Here is an 18,648-nt window from a genome sequence, read left to right as displayed (position 1 = left end):
AAAATTATACGATGCTTAGGTCCAAAGAGGCCATATAATGTCAAACGAATGGAAAGAAAACAACTGCAGCAACAAGAACGGGACACGATGGAGAGGATAGTTGTTTAAACGAGGCGATGCGAGATGAGGATCCCAAGGAGCTCAGGGAAGTATGCAAGTGAGATTCAAAATGAAAAGGAAAGTAAAACGAGATGGTGAAGAAGAGGGTGAAGAAACACAGAATCAAGCCATGAAGAAAGAAAAGAGTAGTGACAGGCAAAAAATATATCAACTGAACGAAAGGAGATAGAGATTAAAAGAAGGAGACAGAACAAGCTGAACGAAGAGAGAACCACGGGCCTATTCCTCCAGGGCACACACGGGAGAAAGAGGAGGAAGAGGAGGAAGAGGAAGGGGACCGGGACCGGGACGGGGGTGAGGATGACGGATGACAAGGTCAACGCCAGCGAAGCTGAGAGAGGAGAGGAGAGAGGAGAGGAGAGAGGAGAGGAGAGGAGGTGAGGATGGAGATGGGAGACGGAGATGGTTGAGGCACCAGGACGGTACGGGCGCTGGTACAGGTGTTGGTACGGGCGATTGTTACGGACTCCAGCAGCCTGAAACATTGATACCCAGGATCACTCCTGACTGGCTGGTTACATACCGTTGTAAAACCTTTGGGCTGTTGATACAGCCACTACGCCGCATCCCGCCTAGCGGTGGACGCTTCGGACAGCTTCCCTGCCCTTTACAGCGAGTCACGCACCGATATTATCTTGGCTTACCGTACCTTACATTACTTTTCCTGATTTTATCTTACAGTATCTCCATACAGTGCCAGGCAGCCCTGGGAAACGCCGGATAATGGATGGTTCGTGGAGACAGCGGATGTCACAAACCATAGTGCTCAGGCTGGTACAACTTACCCGGAAGAGACAGGTGGATGGACTGTACGAGACGTAAGGTAATATGGGGAATATAGGGGGCATCAAATATCAAAAAATTCAAATGAAAGGAAGCTGAGGGCGTTGGCAGGACGTGGGTTTTGGAGGTCATCCACTGGGTCCCGAAATAGGTTGTATTTATTTATTTATATCTGCATATCAGTATATCTGTCTATCTGTCTATTTATTATTTCATGCTGGATGTTGTGTAGGACAGAAGCCATTTTAGGAACAGCGAGCCTTGAGGAAAAGATCCCCTACGCAATGTACTGTATCTTTTCTAACACCAGTCCATCCCATCCTCTGCCCTCTCCTCCGCTCTGTTCCCCGACGTGGTAAGAATTGCAGAAACAGGAGGGGATAAAAGAGGGTCCCCCCGCTCCTCCTTGAAACCTGCGTCGGTTAGTTACTCCGCTGAGTGGTGCAATATTACGCAGTCATGCAAGCTCCTGGTTTCTCCTGATTCTAGGGGTCGCTAGCGCTAGTCTCGAGTCTATTCGCTAGACACGAGCGTTTTCAAATCAAAAAACGCACGTCGCTAGTTAGTCCATGTTCACCTTTTTCATGGGGTAGATTTGTTTGGTTTGATTTTCGATCGACATATATTTTTTTTTATCAGATCCTCACCCTGAATCCCAATAATGCAGAATGATATGGTATATTGAGAGAGGAGCTTATATTTCGTTGGGCCCACTTGTGATACAAGCTAAGTTCAGTTGATCTGGTCTGTGCAGAGTAACTTAGCGTTTATACTTGAGAGATGTAAGGAAGGAAATAATGGAAACACGACAGAAGATGGAATCATTAGCTAACTTATTTTTGGTATTTATTATTATTCAGGAAGCAAGGCACATGTCTTCTGCAGATAGATATCTTGATATTCAATGGATAGGCTATCCGCATCAAACAAGTTTTTTCCTCCTTACTTTTCCCCAGACTTTTTTATTTATTTATTATTTGTTTATTTATTTATATTGATAGCCTTGGTACTTTATTCATTTCTACTTATTCTCTTCTTGATAGTTCTTCCCCGCTTGCATGATGACGGCGATGCACTTGCCACTACGAAATAAAAATAAACTCCAAGCTCCAAAAGTCCTGAAACCGTCAGCAGCAGAGCCTCCATGTCATCCCCCAGCCAATCCCGTCATGTCCTTGGCTCAAGACTCCAGCGTCATCCTTTTTTTCTCAGATGTCTCCCATGATTATTCCCTGAAAATCCCGTCCTATGGTTGAAAAGCAAATAAATATATTTGTTTTTTCTCCAGAGACAAACGATCATCTGCCAACACCGGTCCCTTTCCAGGTTCCTCCTTCCTTTCCCTTCCTGGCCCACCCTCTTCCCGCGCCCCACTTCAAGAAAGTCAGATCAGCACACATCGTAAGCTGTGCAGATCATGGGGTATTTCGTTCTCACCGATCAGTTGATCAGTGGTCAGTGGTCTCTTGGGGGGTTTGTAAAATAACATTTGGGTGTACTGTCCAGTACATATGCAGAATGCTTGCTTGCTTGCTTGTTTTCCCGCGGCTCCCTCCCCACATTCCTGTGTGTTCCCCCTCCCTTTTTATTTATTTCACCTGTTCCTCGCAGCCAGTCGGACGATGTCGCTGATTGAATGAACGAATGATTAATTGATTGACGAAAATAAAATAAAATCTAACATCTATATATTCAAACAATATGCAAAAAAAGATCGGGCTACGAGCCGCCAGTGGGGGTGGTGAAACGAAACAAGAGCCTTGTTCTTTTGTAAAATTTTATTATACTTCTTTATCTATTTTTGCAACTTGTTACTGTTGGTTGATCAAGTAAGTTCCAGGTTCCAAAGCTTCTTTTTTAAGGTTTGAGTTTTGGTTGTTTACCCCTTTGATCAATGAAAAAGTATGTTATATGCAAGGTGGCTACGGATTGTGCATGCACTGTACATGTATACATGTATACTCCGTATGTATATATGTAAATATATATACCTGAAATCAGGCCCAGGAACAAAAACTTGTTCCTGATGTTATTGAATAAAGGGGCTTCATTTATTTATTTATTTGTGTTTTGTTTCGAGTGGTGTAACATCTTGCCCAACTTACACCCTTCCTATTTGTATACAGGGCGAGGCCGTGGTAGCGGGACGAGGGGAGGGAAGAGTCTCACCCCCTGTCTTTTTTCTTATTTTTATTGTTTTTGATCCTCCCCTGACTTTCCAACGGTGGTAAGTACAACCTTTCTCAATTGCTCATTAGGTAAAAAAAGAGGGGGAGGCGTACAGTGCAGCCAATGCATGGAAGAGATAGAGAATATGGGAGGACGCTAACAACATACGTTGTTCATTCGATAACTGATGCCTTGCGGGGTGTATGCTGCTGTAGCCTGTGTAAAAGCGAAATGGAATAAATACATTGTTCGTTTCATGCGATACAGATAGATGGGACTTCGAAATCGGGGTACCAAGGGAAAGAGTGGGCTGGTTTTGGGTTGGGTGGGACAAGAGGGTTAAAGGATGGATCAAATAGGAAGAAGAGCTTCAGGGAAGCGTAGAATGTATAGATCGACAGTGTGCGAGTAGGTTTCAAAACTTTTTTTCATTTATATATAACTGGTATATATGGATATAGATCAAGAAAATAGGGTGTTTGTCAGAGGTTGAGGACACATATAAAGGGAAATGGATGGCAGTCCAGAGTCCCGGTTAGCACGGACCAACCATTCTGATATCGTCATATCAACGAAGAGAGCAGCCCCTTGAAGACACTAATAGCTGTCGACCGTCAATTTCAAAACAAGAAGTAAAGATTATGGTTGTCTCTTGATTTCATGGAAGATGGGAGTTTTGGGCTTCCTATTACGGACTAGCTCCCCGTACCAGCATTGATCATTCAGGATGTCTTTGCTGAGGTAATCGCCTTCACTCGCCTTTGTGCCAGGCAGGCTATCTGGCAGTTCCAGGATTGATCGGGAAGGTGTATAAAGGTCCATATGGAAGAGTAGAATTATCAATTGGCTTCCGGGCTTGAGAGTAGTTGGCTGCGGGGGCTATGCACCGATGTTTGGGCTTGTTTGGTTTAGATTAATAACCCATTTACGGGGAAATTATATCGGTGTGATAATGCTCCGCAGAGATACAATTATTCCAACCGATATTACTCCTCCTAATCCAAAACTAAGATGGTGGGGGTTAGTTCTAAGAGCAGAAAATGGGTCTCTCAAGATGATATGATTTGATGAACTTTTTGCTTCTGGTAGATGTTAAGTGGCTCTCGTTCGAAGCTGAGTTTTAGCAACTGGAAATTCGAGGTATGGTTTGACGATCCATGCATTCAGTGTTGAACGGCACAATGATGACTGTGTGCCTGCAGGATGCCCCTTGGATATCTTTCCAGTCAGTTGAACGGAACTGCAAAAAAGAAAGCATGCAAAGAAAACAAAAAACATAAGATACATAATAAGTGTAATAAGTGTTATAAAAGGATGTCTCATCGAACCTAGAAAATTATCCGTTCGTCTCCATCTCTTGCTGTGGAAATTCAACTTCACGAGGAGGTTGCCCCTCAGCTACAACCTCCAAGAGATTCGGACAAACCCAGCATTCACTGTAGATTGTCGGGCACTATGTTGAACGCGGAAGTTTGCGTACCACGCTGCCAGCTCAGGAGGCAGGATTGCAATCTGATATACTGATGTGATTGTCGTCTCCCATCTTGTGCGAGTCGGATAGCTCGGGTGTGTCGTTAGGGCGTGTTATTTTGGATCTTGCCGCGTGTAGTGTCACATAAATGTCATAAAATAACTGCATAATTTGTTGGGGTTAATATTATCCTGAGACAGTGTCTGTTAACAAATTTTGGAGAATGTTCTGGATAGGAGCCAAAAGGGGCAAATATACTAAACACGCTAAAACCCGTCGCTGACTCATGAACGCGGTTATTGCCACGTGATAATTGCCTTGACGCGGCTCCTCCCGCGCAACCACAACAATGACGTCACGGCCAACTGGTCGTCGCCAAGAACACCAATGCTGTCATTGATGAACACTCCGGAAACATCTTATCGACGATTTCTTCATCCACCTTTAAATTGTATTATTGATTTGCTAATTCCAGGGAATCTAGGTATTTTCCATAGCGTCTTGTGAAGTTTGTCGCGGGGAGTCCGCTGCATCAGACCCACCACACCGGTGATATCTGACATCCATAATCCATCACATCATGCCGTTCTCTTCGGGATATTCCAGAAACCTCCTCTGGAACATACCCATTCCTTTCCCTCTGGGCGAAGCAGGAACTTTCTCTGCTTTTTCCCTCCATGAAAACACATGGCAAGTGAATGGCCGCAATGATGCAACTTGACTGTGAATGTCAGGAGCTATAAGATGTCCTCTTTTGGCTCGTCGTAGTCCTTTTCCTTCTTTCTTCATCCTCTCATTACTTTATTTCATATATCTGTATGACTGCTGAGTTTGGGATAATACAAGTTTTGAGATCGCGCCCAATATTGACCAAAGGATCAAAGCCACCCTGACCTCGACATTACACATCCACTAAACAGCCCTTGCACCAGATCCTACCTTCCTACTTCCCCCCATACACCCCACCGATGCCTGTTCAACACTATTTTCGATATTGAATCTCGAATGCAGGAAAGGATGTCACTATATGATCTACCAGAAATTTCACCACTTGATGAGGACTCGGTATTTCTTCCAGGAGTTTCTTCTACCATTCCGGGGGCTTTATCGCTAGATTCTGAAGCTTTGTCCTCAGAGTGTAAAACAAACTCCGGGTTGCCTTCACGGGGGTTTGGAATTGCGGCTACTGTGGATGCTGAGGTTAACGCCTCCACAAGATTTAATGTACCTGCTGTTCAATATGCCCAGCCCACCCCACATCAAGAACTGGGGCAATCTTGTACGGTCAATCCGAAATTTTTAACTCTACCCAAGGATGCCACAAGCACACAATATGATTTGCTTATCGATTCTAATCTTCCACATCTTCATGCAGACCAAAATGGAGACCTATTCGCCGGCGTTTCACAAAACGGGGACGTCTCCTCATTCGCTCCACAAACCCCGGCGCCATCAAAACCCCCTTCCCCCGAAACTTCAATTTCTTGTTCTCCATTGTGCAACACTTTCCAAACTAATTCATCCTTGAAATCAGTGGGAAATGCTTTTGTTGACCAACAATGTAATTCAAATTCCGCGGCGAATCCGCGTGTTCCGTTCGTGACTCCATTGAATGAAAGACCTAGGCAATTTTACACCCCGACTATGAACTCTGATACACAGAAGTCCGCCAACAATTTAAATTTCGATGAGTGGTACCGCGATGGCGGAGATTATGCGAGCCCATGCCCTGCTCCTCGTGGAGAAACCTCTAGGGACCAAAGTGTTGTTGACTTGAGGTTCCTTGGCTCTTTATCACATTATATTATATCCAACCCTGTTTCTTCACAGATTCATTCTACTGTTCGCCGCCTGGATTTCCATAAAGATTTCCCCCCAGAATTATCTCAGTCTGAATTTGATGAGCTGGTAGATTCCAATGAATTTTTGCCTGACCTGCTCTTATCTCCATCGCCTTGCCACCCGGCTGAGCAGAAAATTTTCAAGAAACATGAAGCCTCGGACTTCTGTCTCGAGAGCCCAACACTCAAACCTCCGCGAAGGGAGAAAAAAATGTTCGTGCGCGAATATAACTTACGAAAACTGCCTACAAGAAAAGTTAAAAGACCCCAAGGACCCTCTCCGATCCTTCAAGTCCCGCAATGCAAGAGAAAAAGCCAAAAAGATTCGCAGGAGTCCATAAAGCTAGGTAAGAAGCCTGCTTCTGATGGGTGTAGTGACTGAAAAACACATTCTGCAAGCCTGCTTAGCCAGACCCGGAGGAATGCGAACCCCAAGTCTCTGGATGACTACAGGGAAATTAATGGATTCCGTCATTTCCATTCTTCCATTTACTCTGCCAGGATTTATCAGGTTTTCACTTTTCTTCCTTTTCAGATCTTATTTCACGATTTGCAGTCCTACATTGGATTATATTACGCCACTTTTCATGGGTTAATAACTAGCATTGCCGGGAACTCCTAGTTTGAGAGCCGGATGGACTTGCAGGCATTGATCCTACTTCAGCCCAGTAAGGGATATGTATATGTGAAGCTACCAGCGGTCCGGCTCCCTGTTGGCTTTCTACGCTGTAGAACTCTCCTCTGCCGTCTACTCTAAAGCTCTAACCATTCAGCAATTGTTTCAATAATTGAAACAACCAGCCCAGCTTAGTTCGTGCTCGATGTTATGTTTTGCTTCTGGTATTGGTTTATTTTACTGGTTTATTTTTGCCTTCTATTTGCTCATGTATTTTTATCACGGAGGCAAATAAGGGTATGCCATACTGTATGTCCCCGGGGGTTATATCGAGATATTGCGGATGTATTTACGTTGTTGTTGTTGTTCTTTTGAGGGGGGGATTTGCATATTTGCTAAGTGCGGGATGGGAGGGTATTTGCTTGCTCCGATTTTTGTTCATTTCTTCTTCATTTCTTCAAACCTGTACGAATGAATGCATTTCCTTCTACGAGCCTTGTTTCCCCAGTTACCTAAACGGTATTGTGATGGAAAATTTGCGCAAAGTATGTGCATTTCGAATGTAACGCCCGTGGGGCTCTTGCGGACGTGGATATCATCCACCTAAGCTGGCAATACACACAAGATAATTCCTTTCCCAAGAGGGGAGGATACATCACCGTTGCTTTCTATTATTTATTGCTAATTTTCATCCACACTGAGGTAATATTCCGAGATAGAAAAAAGTGTGTTGGGTTAGGTGGGGGGAAGACATGACGGCCATTCATTTTCCATCGATCAGTTTAGTGCATCCATTTCACGGGTATTTTCATTTTTAATCATCACTCGGACTCAACCCGTCCCATGCTCATCCGTATCGCCATCCATATCGCCATCCATATCTGTGTCATCCATATCTCCATCCAAGCCCTCAAAAACCATAAACTTCTCCCCGCTCGCCTCTGTCTCCTCAGGAACAACATTCCCATCCTGCACCTCACATTCCTTCAGCACAGACTCGCGCCCAATCCTGCAACGTCGCCCAATAATACAGCCTGTAAGCTGACAGCGCTGGTCCACCACAGCACCATCCATGAGCAGGCAGCGCGTCAGTCGCGCACCAGTGGCAATGTGGCAGTTGGCGCCAATCACACACTCCTTGATGACACACTTTTCTTCGACGGTTACGTTCTCGGCGATCAGGCAGTCGGCTTTGGTGACTGTGCATCGCTGGGCGATGCCGGCTGGATGGGCGATTTTGTTCATGTGGGCGAACGGGGACGCAGCCTCGCGACCAACGTCGTTGATTGGGTCGAGTTTTGCCAGACGGAGTGAGGTCGACAGAAGGAGGGCGGAACTGTCCACGCGCCGGATTAGAGGGGCGGAGGGTTGTGAGGGGTGAACGTAGGCGAGGATTGGGGGTACGGAGAGTTTTTGCGGGGATGCTGGGTTAGGGTTGACGGTATCGTCTAGTTGAAAAGGCAAGGTGTGTTGGGTTGGACGCGGTCGAGTGTGCTTATGTGTCGCGCTGCTGCCGTCCGGGTTGATATTGGAGTGGGAACTTGATTTTGTTGTAGACATGGCTGTGATGTCGATTTCTTCCTCGACACGCTCTTCGGCTACGAAACCACGGCTATTTGTGTCCTGGTTGCTGAAAACTTCTCGTAGGCTTAATTTCTCGCCTAGGCCCGTTTGCCATTCGGCCTTCGCCCACCATCCTATCAAATCTTCGCTGACGCTTTCGAATTTCTGGTTTCTTTTAGCCATGTCTTTCACCCAGTACGGCAATAAGTAGATATGAGCATCACGGTAGGTGGTTAAGAGCTTCACTCTGCCATGGTTTCTAAGGAGTGAAGGGCGGATCAAGAAAGCCTTCTTCTCGGCCATTGTGTTTTTCAGTGTATCCATTGGTGCAGCGTACACAAGTTTTGATAATGAGGCGCGGACGGATCCGTTCCCGCCTGGTCCGCCATTTACAACGGCAGCATCATCTGTATCTAGGGGTGTTACGGCCAGGAAATCGGCCACCTCCCCTTTGATCTTCTCTTCTTTGGAAGTGGGCATGGGGTACCATACCCCGAGACCGCCTCTCCTTCCACCATGCTCCCCGCCAACGCCAACCATGCTTGATACGCGGCTTGAAAACGCTTCACCGACTGACGAACCATCCAGAGCTCCTTGACTTGACATCCACGCTTCGAGGAGCGATTCGCCAAGCAGGTCACATATTAGGTCGCAAGGAAGAAGCATAAAATCGGACCTGATACATGCTTGCACATCAGGTAGTCGTAGAAGCTCCGAAGTACCAGTAGTGAAGGTTAGGTCTCGGGGTGCAAGCACTGATGGGGATGGAGAAGGTAGCGATGTAAGATGTGGGTTTTGCGATAGGGCAGCCTCTAGAGCGGGCTGACTTGACTGAGGAGTAATAAGAGTTATATCTGAGGCGTTTATTAGAACGTTTCAAACGACAAGCAGCAATTGTATGTGGGGTGTTGAATGAAATGATTTCCGCAGTTGATTATGACGAAATGTAAGGTTTCCTTTGAATATGGCAACCTGGGCACCATATGCGGCATGTATCCGCAAGTCGATCCACCCTCAACATACAAAAATCATTCTTGCATCCCATGTTGATGGCGGTAAAACGCCCATTGGAGGAGATCAGGATTAAATAATAAATAAATAATCTGTGAAATATTCCAGAAGCACTTACTTGTAATGCCCATGCGATAGCACCAGTCTAAAGGGTACCAGACCATAGGGCGGTTCGCAATTGGAACAAGGGCTTTGGGGAATTCCTCAGGGTTTGAGGTAAATGTATTCAAAGAAACGCCAGGGCCACAGAGTATGAGAGCCTGAAACCCCGCATAGGGTACAACAGAGGCATGAGGCATGTTTCTAGCTGACAATTGGAGAAGCTGACAAGAGATCTACTTGCCCCGCGACCTGCGTTGATCACACTGTCCTCCCAATCTCCAGGATGACACCCCGCCCGCAGGCTCCGTATCCTGAGCTTTCCGGGGAAATTTATATTATAAGCAGCTTCCCAGAACAAAGAAGAGTGATTCCTAGTAGGCGCTTATCTGCTCCTTTGGGTCTAGCAAAATAGCGGGGATGCCAATCAATGTTCAGCCGAATTTGCTGAGGGTAATAGGAGCGTGTCCGCAGGAAGAGCCGTGCCGATTCAATATCTGCGCGCTGGCAGCTTTTTTTTAGCTATATACTCCGGACAGCCGCTGTCCCGGATCGCAGTGGAGGGCACAATATCAAAATGTATATGATAGATCGTCTCGATCAATTTTTCCGTTGGTTATGACCACGTGACTTATATGTTCGCAGCGAGCAAACAATGCAAACACAGCTCGCGTCCCCAGCCACATGTTTAATCCCCGCAAACAGCACACGGGAAACTACACACGCGCTCGCCGATTTCCGAGGTTGAAATCTTATATACAGTACGGGGTAGTTCATGGTTTATAAACACTGATTTCGTTGTCTACGCCCCCTTAGCCCCTGCACCTTTTCCCTTACCTCTTGTGGAGGACTACAATGTGGCATTCTTGCCATCTGCATTGATCGCCGGTTTGTGGATATACTTAGACATTGCTATTATTTACCCCCTTATTTGCACAAAAACCAGTTATACTTCTGTTCCCATGTCAAACCAACCTTTTTCCGACGGTCATCGTCGCCACAGTGGTCCCGGTGGCTTTAGTTCTACCGGTAGAAGGACTGCTCTCGGTTATTGGCTTCCTCTCGCTCTCACTGTCGGCGTCGCCGCCGTCAGCCTTGCTACTTGGGTATGGAGCGAACGCCGCGACGGTGAAGATGACGATGATTATTACGAGGATAGGGAACACCACAAACGAAGGGATGAAAATGTTCCAGGAGGATTTCAACCTGGCGCTGAGAACAGCCAGCCGGAAAGTGGATACGCGAAGGCGACCGGGGCCCATGATGGAGCTCACCCTGAAGATGCAAGTGTCATATCGCGAGTCCAAGGTGCATTGCGACGAACCCCAAGTCCACAGCAACTGTTCGATGGCGCTAGCAGGAGAGTCGCTGCTGGAGTGGCTGCTGCTGGAGCTGTTGTTGGAGGTGCGTTGACTGCGATCCGCGAAGAGGGACCGAACGATTTTGAAGACCATTCCCGATGGACTGAAGAAGCGAATTCCCGAAGTGTTCTTGCGACTGCGGGATCTCGCGCCATGACAGGAGCATTGCCGCCTCCATCTGTAGCTCCAACGGCGCATGCACCTAAAACAAAGTCTAGAAAAACCGTGGCCATCGTGGTGTCTTCTGTTGGATTTGTGGAGGATCAAGTCGATTCGGAAGGGCAAATACCAGAACATGTAGGCTTCTTATTCAAAATGCTAATCGATGTAGTTGGAGCTAATCCACTATTAAATAGTCTATCCTGTCCCATCTCCCTGAATACGTCGAACCCGATACTGCACGAGTTTTCGTCTTGATATATGCTCCTGGGTTGCAAGCTCACTCATCCAATTCCCCAAGTTCGTCTCGACCCACACCGTCTCTTTCCTCTTCCTACGCCAACATTTCCCCGGAGGAGGGGACTGTAGAAAACATACAAGATGTGTCCAGCCTCGATATCATTGAACCTCGCCCTGCAGGGGATGATTTCGGGTCGGCGTCGCCCCTTTTCAAGGCTCTCTACAACCAAGCCCAATCACTGGTCGACAAGGAGACAATGATTCTACCCTTTAGCACACCAACTGGACACGTTCACATGCTTCGACACCTCTCTCCAGAAATTGTATATATCCAAGAAAGCATGACCGGCAATGACGGTGAGTCGGTTAACCAAATTACCGCATGGGTTCGACAAGTTGTTGTTGTAGTTGGCGCGGAGGGCGGGCGCGGTGGGTTGGTAGATAGTGACGACGAGTCTGCACTAGGTGCAGATAAGGGTGAAAAATGGTGGCAGAAAGAAGGAGTAACAGGCCTAGGCAAGCGACTTGATGTGGTTGATGGGCTAAGAACTGGGGAAGACTGGAGACGGCGTGTCTGTGGCCATGACTGAATGATAGTGCCGGATCCCCTTCTACTGACACTTTCTGTGAAAGAAAACCTTTTGATGTTTTCCTAACTCACGATATGACCACCCTCCCGGGCAATTTTTCATTATCCATTCTTGTACGATTTTCTTCTATCTACTTATTTGAATGGGGCTCTTTTTATCTCTAGGTTGTTTCCCCTTTAGGCTATTCTATCTCCTTTATGATCTTTTCATGTATTTTGTATTTTATTTTATGCTCCTTCATTCAAGAGATAACGCATTTTCGTCATTTCGTCAATCAACTTATAATACCTTTACTTCCAATTTTCAAATATCAACCAGTATGCTAATTTGTCTTACACTCCTTGCACGCCGTTTTAATCAACTACGTCAGCGTAACTTTTGATTCCTTTTTCGCCGAGGTTGAACTAAATCAATTAGTCAACTACCTAGGTTGACGCTAGTTCGAATCCGTGTAAATCACGTGATATAAGAGCAGGTGACATCCATGGAGCCTCATCCTTGGCATCAACCAACGACAATTAACGACAGTTCATACAACGATGATAGCCATCAGACTGGCAGTATATCTTGACTCCATTAGCGTTCCGCCGTCTCGCCCGGTATACTGTGCTGTATAGGCATCTCCTCCTTCAATCTGTTGTCCACCGGAGCCGGTCGTGGGCGTGCCGGTCGCCGTTCCGTTATCCGCACCTACTCCCCACATGTCTCCCGCATCGGCTTTCTACCAATATTCGGGGGTTATAGTATTCTTATCCGTCCTGTTTGATAGCGTCTGAACTGTTGCATTCGGGCGCTAGCAGTAGAGCCCTCCTTAACTGCATGGAAGCGTCTTCCAGCATGGCGACAGCTGTGTCCACGAAACTTCCCGCGCCCAAAATCAAACGCCCTCCTCCGTCCTACATCCAGACTGGGATCAATGGCGCGAAGCCTTCACAACCATCTCCATCCCCACTGGGTTCGGCTTCGAATCGTGCTTCGCTCGCCAAGCAGCCAGGCTCAGTGACTCCGATAAGTGCTACCGCCGCAAATGGCGCAAATAATCGCCAGCCAATGCGCCCAAGGAAAGAGGCTCAAAGACCAGGAGACTCTGCATCTCGTTTACAGCGTCTGCCGATAAAGCATCCTGGCGCAGATGGAGCTACTACAGATCGAAATCAGCTGAAGAGGTTTCCGGAGCCATATGGTTCGTGTTCCCTATCGTGAATTTTTCTCTCGACAAAGTATGAAACGCTGACTTACTCCGACCACATAGTGAAAACTACGTCCTATATCCTCAAAAAATACTCGAAAGTTCCGCCATCCTTAACTATACATTTACATCCCACCCACTTCCGTTTCGACCAGCAAGATGGCAGCTTTCCCTATAACTCTGAAATGAAGATTTTCATGAAGCACTTGAAGGCTGGCACTGTTCCTCACGACATGATTGAGGAGTTGGTGAGGTGCGGAGTCCGCTTCTACGAGAGTGAGTATTTGTTATTATTATTTACATCTTTGAAGCTTCGGAGTTAATTTTGAATAGATTGCCTCATTGTCCGCGTCGTGGATCATAAATCCATCTCCACGCAATCCAACCCCTCGTCCAATTCCAATTCGGGGGAGAAGAGCTCACCTTTTTCCTTGCACAATTACAATCAGCACATCACTCCTTCACCATTTGTCCCATATCCGCAACAGAATCAGTCGAAGATAAAGCGTACCACCAATGGATCTTCAACAGGTAGCAGCCATAAAGCAGACGAGCAGCCGGTACCAGAAACAAGTAGTGACACTGTAGTACCCAATGGAGTGAAAGCGGGGTCTAGCAATTCAAAGCAACCAGCCATGAAACCCAAGGTGTTCACCACAGTATTACATCCCACACCTCAGTCTCTACTCGCAGAATTAACGTTGTTGTCCATGACGCCTGATCCACGAGTAAATCGTCGCCAGTCTCAAGCATATCCCGCGTCGCGAACTGGATCTGCTGTCCAAACGCCTAGTATATCTGCACTTCCATCTTCTCCAATATCTGACCGTCCGCCTCCAGCAAAGAGACAAAAGATGATGGTTGAGCCATCAGAGCTTCTAGAAGCAGAGGCAAAACTTATACATGCCACGGCTCCACCGCTCTACCTAGAGCCGGTTGATTCATTGACCGCGAGTGCGAGTCTTCTCAAGTTTTTGGAAGATCCTCGACATCGCAACAAACCGCCTTCGCCAAAGACCAGAAGGCGGACTGTCGCAGAGTTAGCTGCGGATGAAGCATTGGCTGCTGAAGAGGAACGATTCATGCTTATCATGGATGAGAGGCTGGGGCCTTCCACTTCTGGCAACGCTGGGGGAGCGAAGCCTAATGTTGATGACGAAAGTGGTGCAGCTCCATTCGAACCTAGATTTTCAAGATTCAAAACTCTCGAGAAAATCCGCCATGAACATGAAGAGAAAGCTAAAATCGAACACGAAAAGAAACTTCAACAAGACCACGCTAAAAGGTTGCAGCAGGAAGCCGAGAAAGAGAAACGACGTGCAACAGAGCAGCGGTTGGCAGAAGAACAAAGCCGGGAAGATAAAAGAAGAGCGCAAATGGCGGCAGCAGCAGCACACCATGCTCAGGTGCAAGCACATGCCCAACTTTTGGTTGCACAAAATCGGGCCCGCTCCCAGTCCCGTGGAAACCCTGCTATGGGAATACCTCATCAGCCGCAGCCTCGACAAATGGTTCCAGCGTCCCAAGGTCAACAGTCATCTCCACCAGTCCGGAATGTAACGCCTCATAGTTCGTCACCTTTGGCAGGAAATTTGATGGGACCTCAGATGAACCAAGGAGTTCCAATGGCTATAACAGGTTCCTCACAAGGAGTGGGAAGTCCACTTCAAGTTACATCAGGTGTACAGCATAGCCATCCAGCTGTTATGGCACATCCGATGGTTAATACACGAAGCCAACAGGGTCAGAGCAGACATGGTACTCCACAAATGGGGCAAGGGACCCCTGCTATACCACATGCCACACCAATAATGCGCAACGCAACTCCCACGCAGAGAATGACACATGCAAGTCCCAGCGCTTCTACCATGGCTCAGACCCCTGTTATGAATCATCCCATAATGGCCAATCCCCAAATGAATGGTGTGATGATGACCCCGCAACAACAGCAGCAAGCTATCCTGCAGCAGAGGCAGCAACTCATTATGCAGCGAAATTTGCAAGCCCAGGCTGGCGCTCAACAGTTCACGCCTCAGCAGATGGCACAGCTTCAGCTCCAGGCTAATATGCACGCACAGCAAAGTATTCAGCATGCCCAGCCTCCACAACACCCAAATATATTCATGCAGCAACAGGCGCAGACGCAGGCGCAACAGCAGCAGCAAATCCAACAGCAGCAGCAAATTCAACAACAGCAGCAAACCCAACAGCAAGCTCAACAACAGCAAACCCAACCGCAGCAGGTGCAACAGAACCAGTTCCCAAATGCAGCTGCTTATCAGGCACATGTCATGCGATCTCAGCTGGCACAGCTGCAAATGTCACAGGCCCAAGCTCCTCACGGCCAACAGCAAGGGAGCCCGCAACAACTCCCACCGCAGCAAGCGATGCCGCAAGCAAGTGGTGTAGTTGGGCAAGGCCAAGGAGCACTTCCACCTCGCTACCGGTTACTCTACACGCAGCGCATGCTGCCACAAGCTCAAAACGAGGTACGCGCGAAACTCATACAGCAATTTGGTCATCCGTCCGGCTGGCACGATGCCGTTCGCCAGCAGTTCCAAGAACAAGTAGAGAAAATCGCCAAACAATATCTGTTTGACTTTATGAAAAGGGAGGGTCAACAACGGGCCCAACAAGCGCAGGCACAGGCACAGGCACAGGCACAGGCACAAGCTCAGGCCCAGGCTCAGGCTATCCAGCATCAACAGCAACAGCAGCAGCAGCAAGGCATGATGAGTAACAGTATCGCTAAATAAATGGATTCTCATTATTCTTCTCATTCTGTCTTTGCTTTCCTGCTATCTTAGTTTGTGCTGGGCGCAATCTGAAAGAATTTTTGCTTGGGGCATCTGGCCTTCCCTATTCTTACCCATTCTTTCTCACCTCCTTATCCTCCAATCCCCCACCCACCTTTATGATCACCACCTTCCCAACATAGCGGTGCATCAGTTCCCCATCTGCCATTAACATCCTATACTGTATTTCGCTCTCTTCCTTTTCCTCCTTAATTTCTTTCGTATTATACTTGTGTTAATTAGGCAGATGACCTACATGAGCTACTACGGATGGCTTTCGTGGCAATACCTGGCTTGCCCAATAACCTAAAACAAAAGGTTCATCTATCTTTCCCAGGTGTTGACTTTGTTTTTCTTTCTCTTCCCACCCTCGTCTTTCCCCTTACTTCCTACTTACCAATGGGCAGGCCTCAGGGTGGAGAAACAAAATTTTTTTTTTCCTTTTTCGATTTTTAATATGGTTGGGTTTATTCGGAATTTTTCAATTTACTATTGGTAGGTCAGGTTATGGCGGTTAGGGCGAGGTAATTCGATTTGGCTGAATTGACTCATGACATACTATTTGTTTCCCTTTTTCTTTCTTCTCTTTTCTATCTTTCGCATGATTCCACTTCTGTCCTTCCTTTTGTTGGTTTAGCCTAATAACCATGCCTGTGTCCGGCTTTATAATTCGGCAGTTATTAGTTCCCTTCACCTTTTTCTTCATCGCTGTTAAACCTTGTTCATACAGTAAGTAAAGTAAGTACGTTACAACTCAAGCTTTAATGTATGTCTCCTTTTTGATCGATCTATCCAGACGAACTTCCCTTCTAGGGCTAATACGCCTGATGGAGGTTTTATTTTCTAACCGTAAAGGGATTGCTGCAGGGCGAGATAAGAGCCCCGCATAAGCGTTTTCCAGCCTTGAATGCGAATGTCATGCATGGGGTAAAGCCTGGCCGCAGCCCGCGCTGTGGCAGCAAACATATGTCTATTGTTAGAAATATATTTATTGATTAGAATTGGATAGATAATATATACTGGATTTCTCATTGGATGAATTATGTATGTAATGTACGGAAAGTGTAGATATACCACTGTACGTTACATGCACACAGTACTGACTGGAAATTTCACGGGTGAGAGTGCTCTGGAGGGCATAAAGTCCTGCTGCATCCAACACACCTCCAGCTTCCCCGCTCATAATCTCAGTCAATGTCATTCCAAACAGCAACCCTCTTCAGTATATAATGACGACAGTCGCCTGGGACGGAGCGATATGCCAGTCAAATTGGGTTATGACGTGTAAGATGATGCTTTGCAGGAATATTGATGAAGTACGCAACACATTGTATCAGCAGGAGAATGGGTTCCTCCTTGGCAGGGCTCGATTTGTCAACGACGAAAATGGTTCCTTAGGGTTGTCAGAAAAATACGTTTTCGTGCAGTGTGCAGTGTGTTCAGTGCGCGTGCGAAGGCCTTATTGTCGCGGACCATGCGGCTTGCGTTGCCTAGTCGGACGCACCGGGGAAAGCAAACAAGATTTCCGTCAGTAAACCTTAAGGTTGATGCAAGTTCTCTGGCAGAATTCCATCGGAAAGGTCCTCAACCTCCAGCGCTACCCCACACCAACTACAATAGGCGTTAACGGTGGCTTGGACATAGCTACAGATCCAGGACTCCACCAAGTACGTGCGCATGCCGTGGAGATATCCCGAGTTCTTCGCTATTTTCCGGAGTCCCATAATTTCGCCTTAATGGTATGTAATGGTCCAATTGGTCATGTTTCAGGGAGTGAGGTATCAGTGGCGGATCTGATATGAATTGATGTTTCGAGTCTATCCGTGGATGCGGGAGCTAAACTTCCATGCATCATTCCTGCAGAGGTGGGATCATTGGTCTCTGGGTCATGGCATGGTACGTGCAGAGGCTTGCCGCCGAGATGCAGGAAACTGTTCGAATTAGGGTTATCGCGGCTTTACCGTCAAGACCTCATATTCTTCCTCTCATTCTTCCGCCCTGAAATTTGCGTTGACTAGTTATTCCAGGTTTTGGCGGATTTCCGTCCATTGACTGACAATCGTAGCAGCTTTTGTAGAAAAAGGGTTGTAACGCTGATTTGACCTAGTGTTGAATGAAACACATGAGAATGGAGTGTTGTACTGTATATATGCTGTGCACACACATAGCAAGCATATTCCCCAAGAGCTTCTGATACTCCTAAACATTGACCTAGAGTACTTGACTTGTCAGCTTCATAGGGGCATCATGAATCGTGAATGTGTAACAAAGAGTGAGGACCAATAAGCTAGTCTCAAAAGGAAAATGCATCAGGAATCAATTTAGAAGTATTCTCTGCCGCTCAAAAGTGGAGAGTCAGTAAGGCTCCTTTGCATAAAGATAGGAGATACACAACTCAAAGAAGGGAGGTTTGCAGTTGACGTGTGTTCCCAGACTCCGCTGCCGATCTCCGTTGGTTGGGAGAACTGAACCAAGAGTCTTACGTCTCTGTTCAACTTCCTGGACATGGATACTCTAAGGTGTGGATTAGTGTGCGATTCTCCGCTGCTCCTCAGCTTGGCGACAAGTTCCCCCTCTTTTGAAGCCTCCGTCAGCAAATGTCGAGTTATGGAAGCGGATGTGGATGTGATGCAAGGTTTGC

At 46.9% G+C, this 18,648-nt stretch overlaps 7 protein-coding genes across 7 annotated transcripts in view; 5 read left to right on the top strand and 2 right to left on the bottom strand.

The window, feature by feature from the left end:
• Nucleotides 1–420: 420 nt before the first annotated feature.
• Nucleotides 421–2,159, top strand: HCBG_01293 (uncharacterized protein; the record flags this gene model as incomplete). Its single annotated transcript, XM_045428343.1, has 5 exons — nt 421–497; nt 674–765; nt 802–938; nt 1,214–1,258; nt 1,947–2,159. The coding sequence occupies 5 exons, from the start codon at nt 421–423 to the stop codon at nt 2,157–2,159; spliced, it is 564 nt and encodes a 187-aa protein (XP_045290129.1).
• Nucleotides 2,160–3,711: 1,552 nt separating this feature from the next.
• On the bottom strand, nt 3,712–4,235 carry HCBG_01292 (uncharacterized protein; the record flags this gene model as incomplete). Its single annotated transcript, XM_045428342.1, has 2 exons — nt 3,712–3,951; nt 4,146–4,235. The coding sequence occupies 2 exons, from the start codon at nt 4,233–4,235 to the stop codon at nt 3,712–3,714; spliced, it is 330 nt and encodes a 109-aa protein (XP_045290128.1).
• A 1,313-nt stretch (nt 4,236–5,548) lies between these two features.
• On the top strand, nt 5,549–6,766 carry HCBG_01291 (uncharacterized protein; the record flags this gene model as incomplete). Its single annotated transcript, XM_045428341.1, has 2 exons — nt 5,549–5,822; nt 6,078–6,766. The coding sequence occupies 2 exons, from the start codon at nt 5,549–5,551 to the stop codon at nt 6,764–6,766; spliced, it is 963 nt and encodes a 320-aa protein (XP_045290127.1).
• An 865-nt stretch (nt 6,767–7,631) lies between these two features.
• Nucleotides 7,632–9,873, bottom strand: HCBG_01290 (translation initiation factor eIF2B subunit gamma; the record flags this gene model as incomplete). Its single annotated transcript, XM_045428340.1, has 2 exons — nt 7,632–9,417; nt 9,693–9,873. The coding sequence occupies 2 exons, from the start codon at nt 9,871–9,873 to the stop codon at nt 7,832–7,834; spliced, it is 1,767 nt and encodes a 588-aa protein (XP_045290126.1).
• A 620-nt stretch (nt 9,874–10,493) lies between these two features.
• HCBG_01289 (uncharacterized protein) lies at nt 10,494–12,292 on the top strand (the record flags this gene model as incomplete). The annotated part of the gene is made up of 2 exons (XM_045428339.1): nt 10,494–11,331; nt 11,391–12,292. 2 exons carry the CDS (start codon nt 10,636–10,638, stop codon nt 12,021–12,023), a joined length of 1,329 nt encoding a protein of 442 aa, XP_045290125.1.
• A 568-nt stretch (nt 12,293–12,860) lies between these two features.
• On the top strand, nt 12,861–15,968 carry HCBG_01288 (uncharacterized protein; the record flags this gene model as incomplete). The annotated part of the gene is made up of 3 exons (XM_045428338.1): nt 12,861–13,206; nt 13,276–13,488; nt 13,546–15,968. 3 exons carry the CDS (start codon nt 12,861–12,863, stop codon nt 15,966–15,968), a joined length of 2,982 nt encoding a protein of 993 aa, XP_045290124.1.
• A 1,268-nt stretch (nt 15,969–17,236) lies between these two features.
• Nucleotides 17,237–18,648, top strand: part of HCBG_01287 (C2H2 zinc finger domain-containing protein) — a gene marked incomplete at both ends in the record, with an annotated part of 3,672 nt that continues 2,260 nt past the window's right edge. Inside the window, 5 exons of the mRNA XM_045428337.1 lie at nt 17,237–17,440; nt 17,652–17,674; nt 17,871–17,903; nt 18,248–18,279; nt 18,441–18,526. Coding sequence (XP_045290123.1) covers nt 17,237–17,440; nt 17,652–17,674; nt 17,871–17,903; nt 18,248–18,279; nt 18,441–18,526 — 378 coding nt within the window. The remainder of the gene's footprint in view (nt 17,441–17,651; nt 17,675–17,870; nt 17,904–18,247; nt 18,280–18,440; nt 18,527–18,648) is intronic.

The sequence above is a fragment of the Histoplasma capsulatum genome (genome assembly GCF_000150115.1).
Source record: "Histoplasma capsulatum G186AR genomic scaffold supercont2.2, whole genome shotgun sequence".
Taxonomy (NCBI): domain Eukaryota; kingdom Fungi; phylum Ascomycota; class Eurotiomycetes; order Onygenales; family Ajellomycetaceae; genus Histoplasma; species Histoplasma capsulatum.
This window is presented reverse-complemented; position numbering and strand designations above follow the sequence as displayed.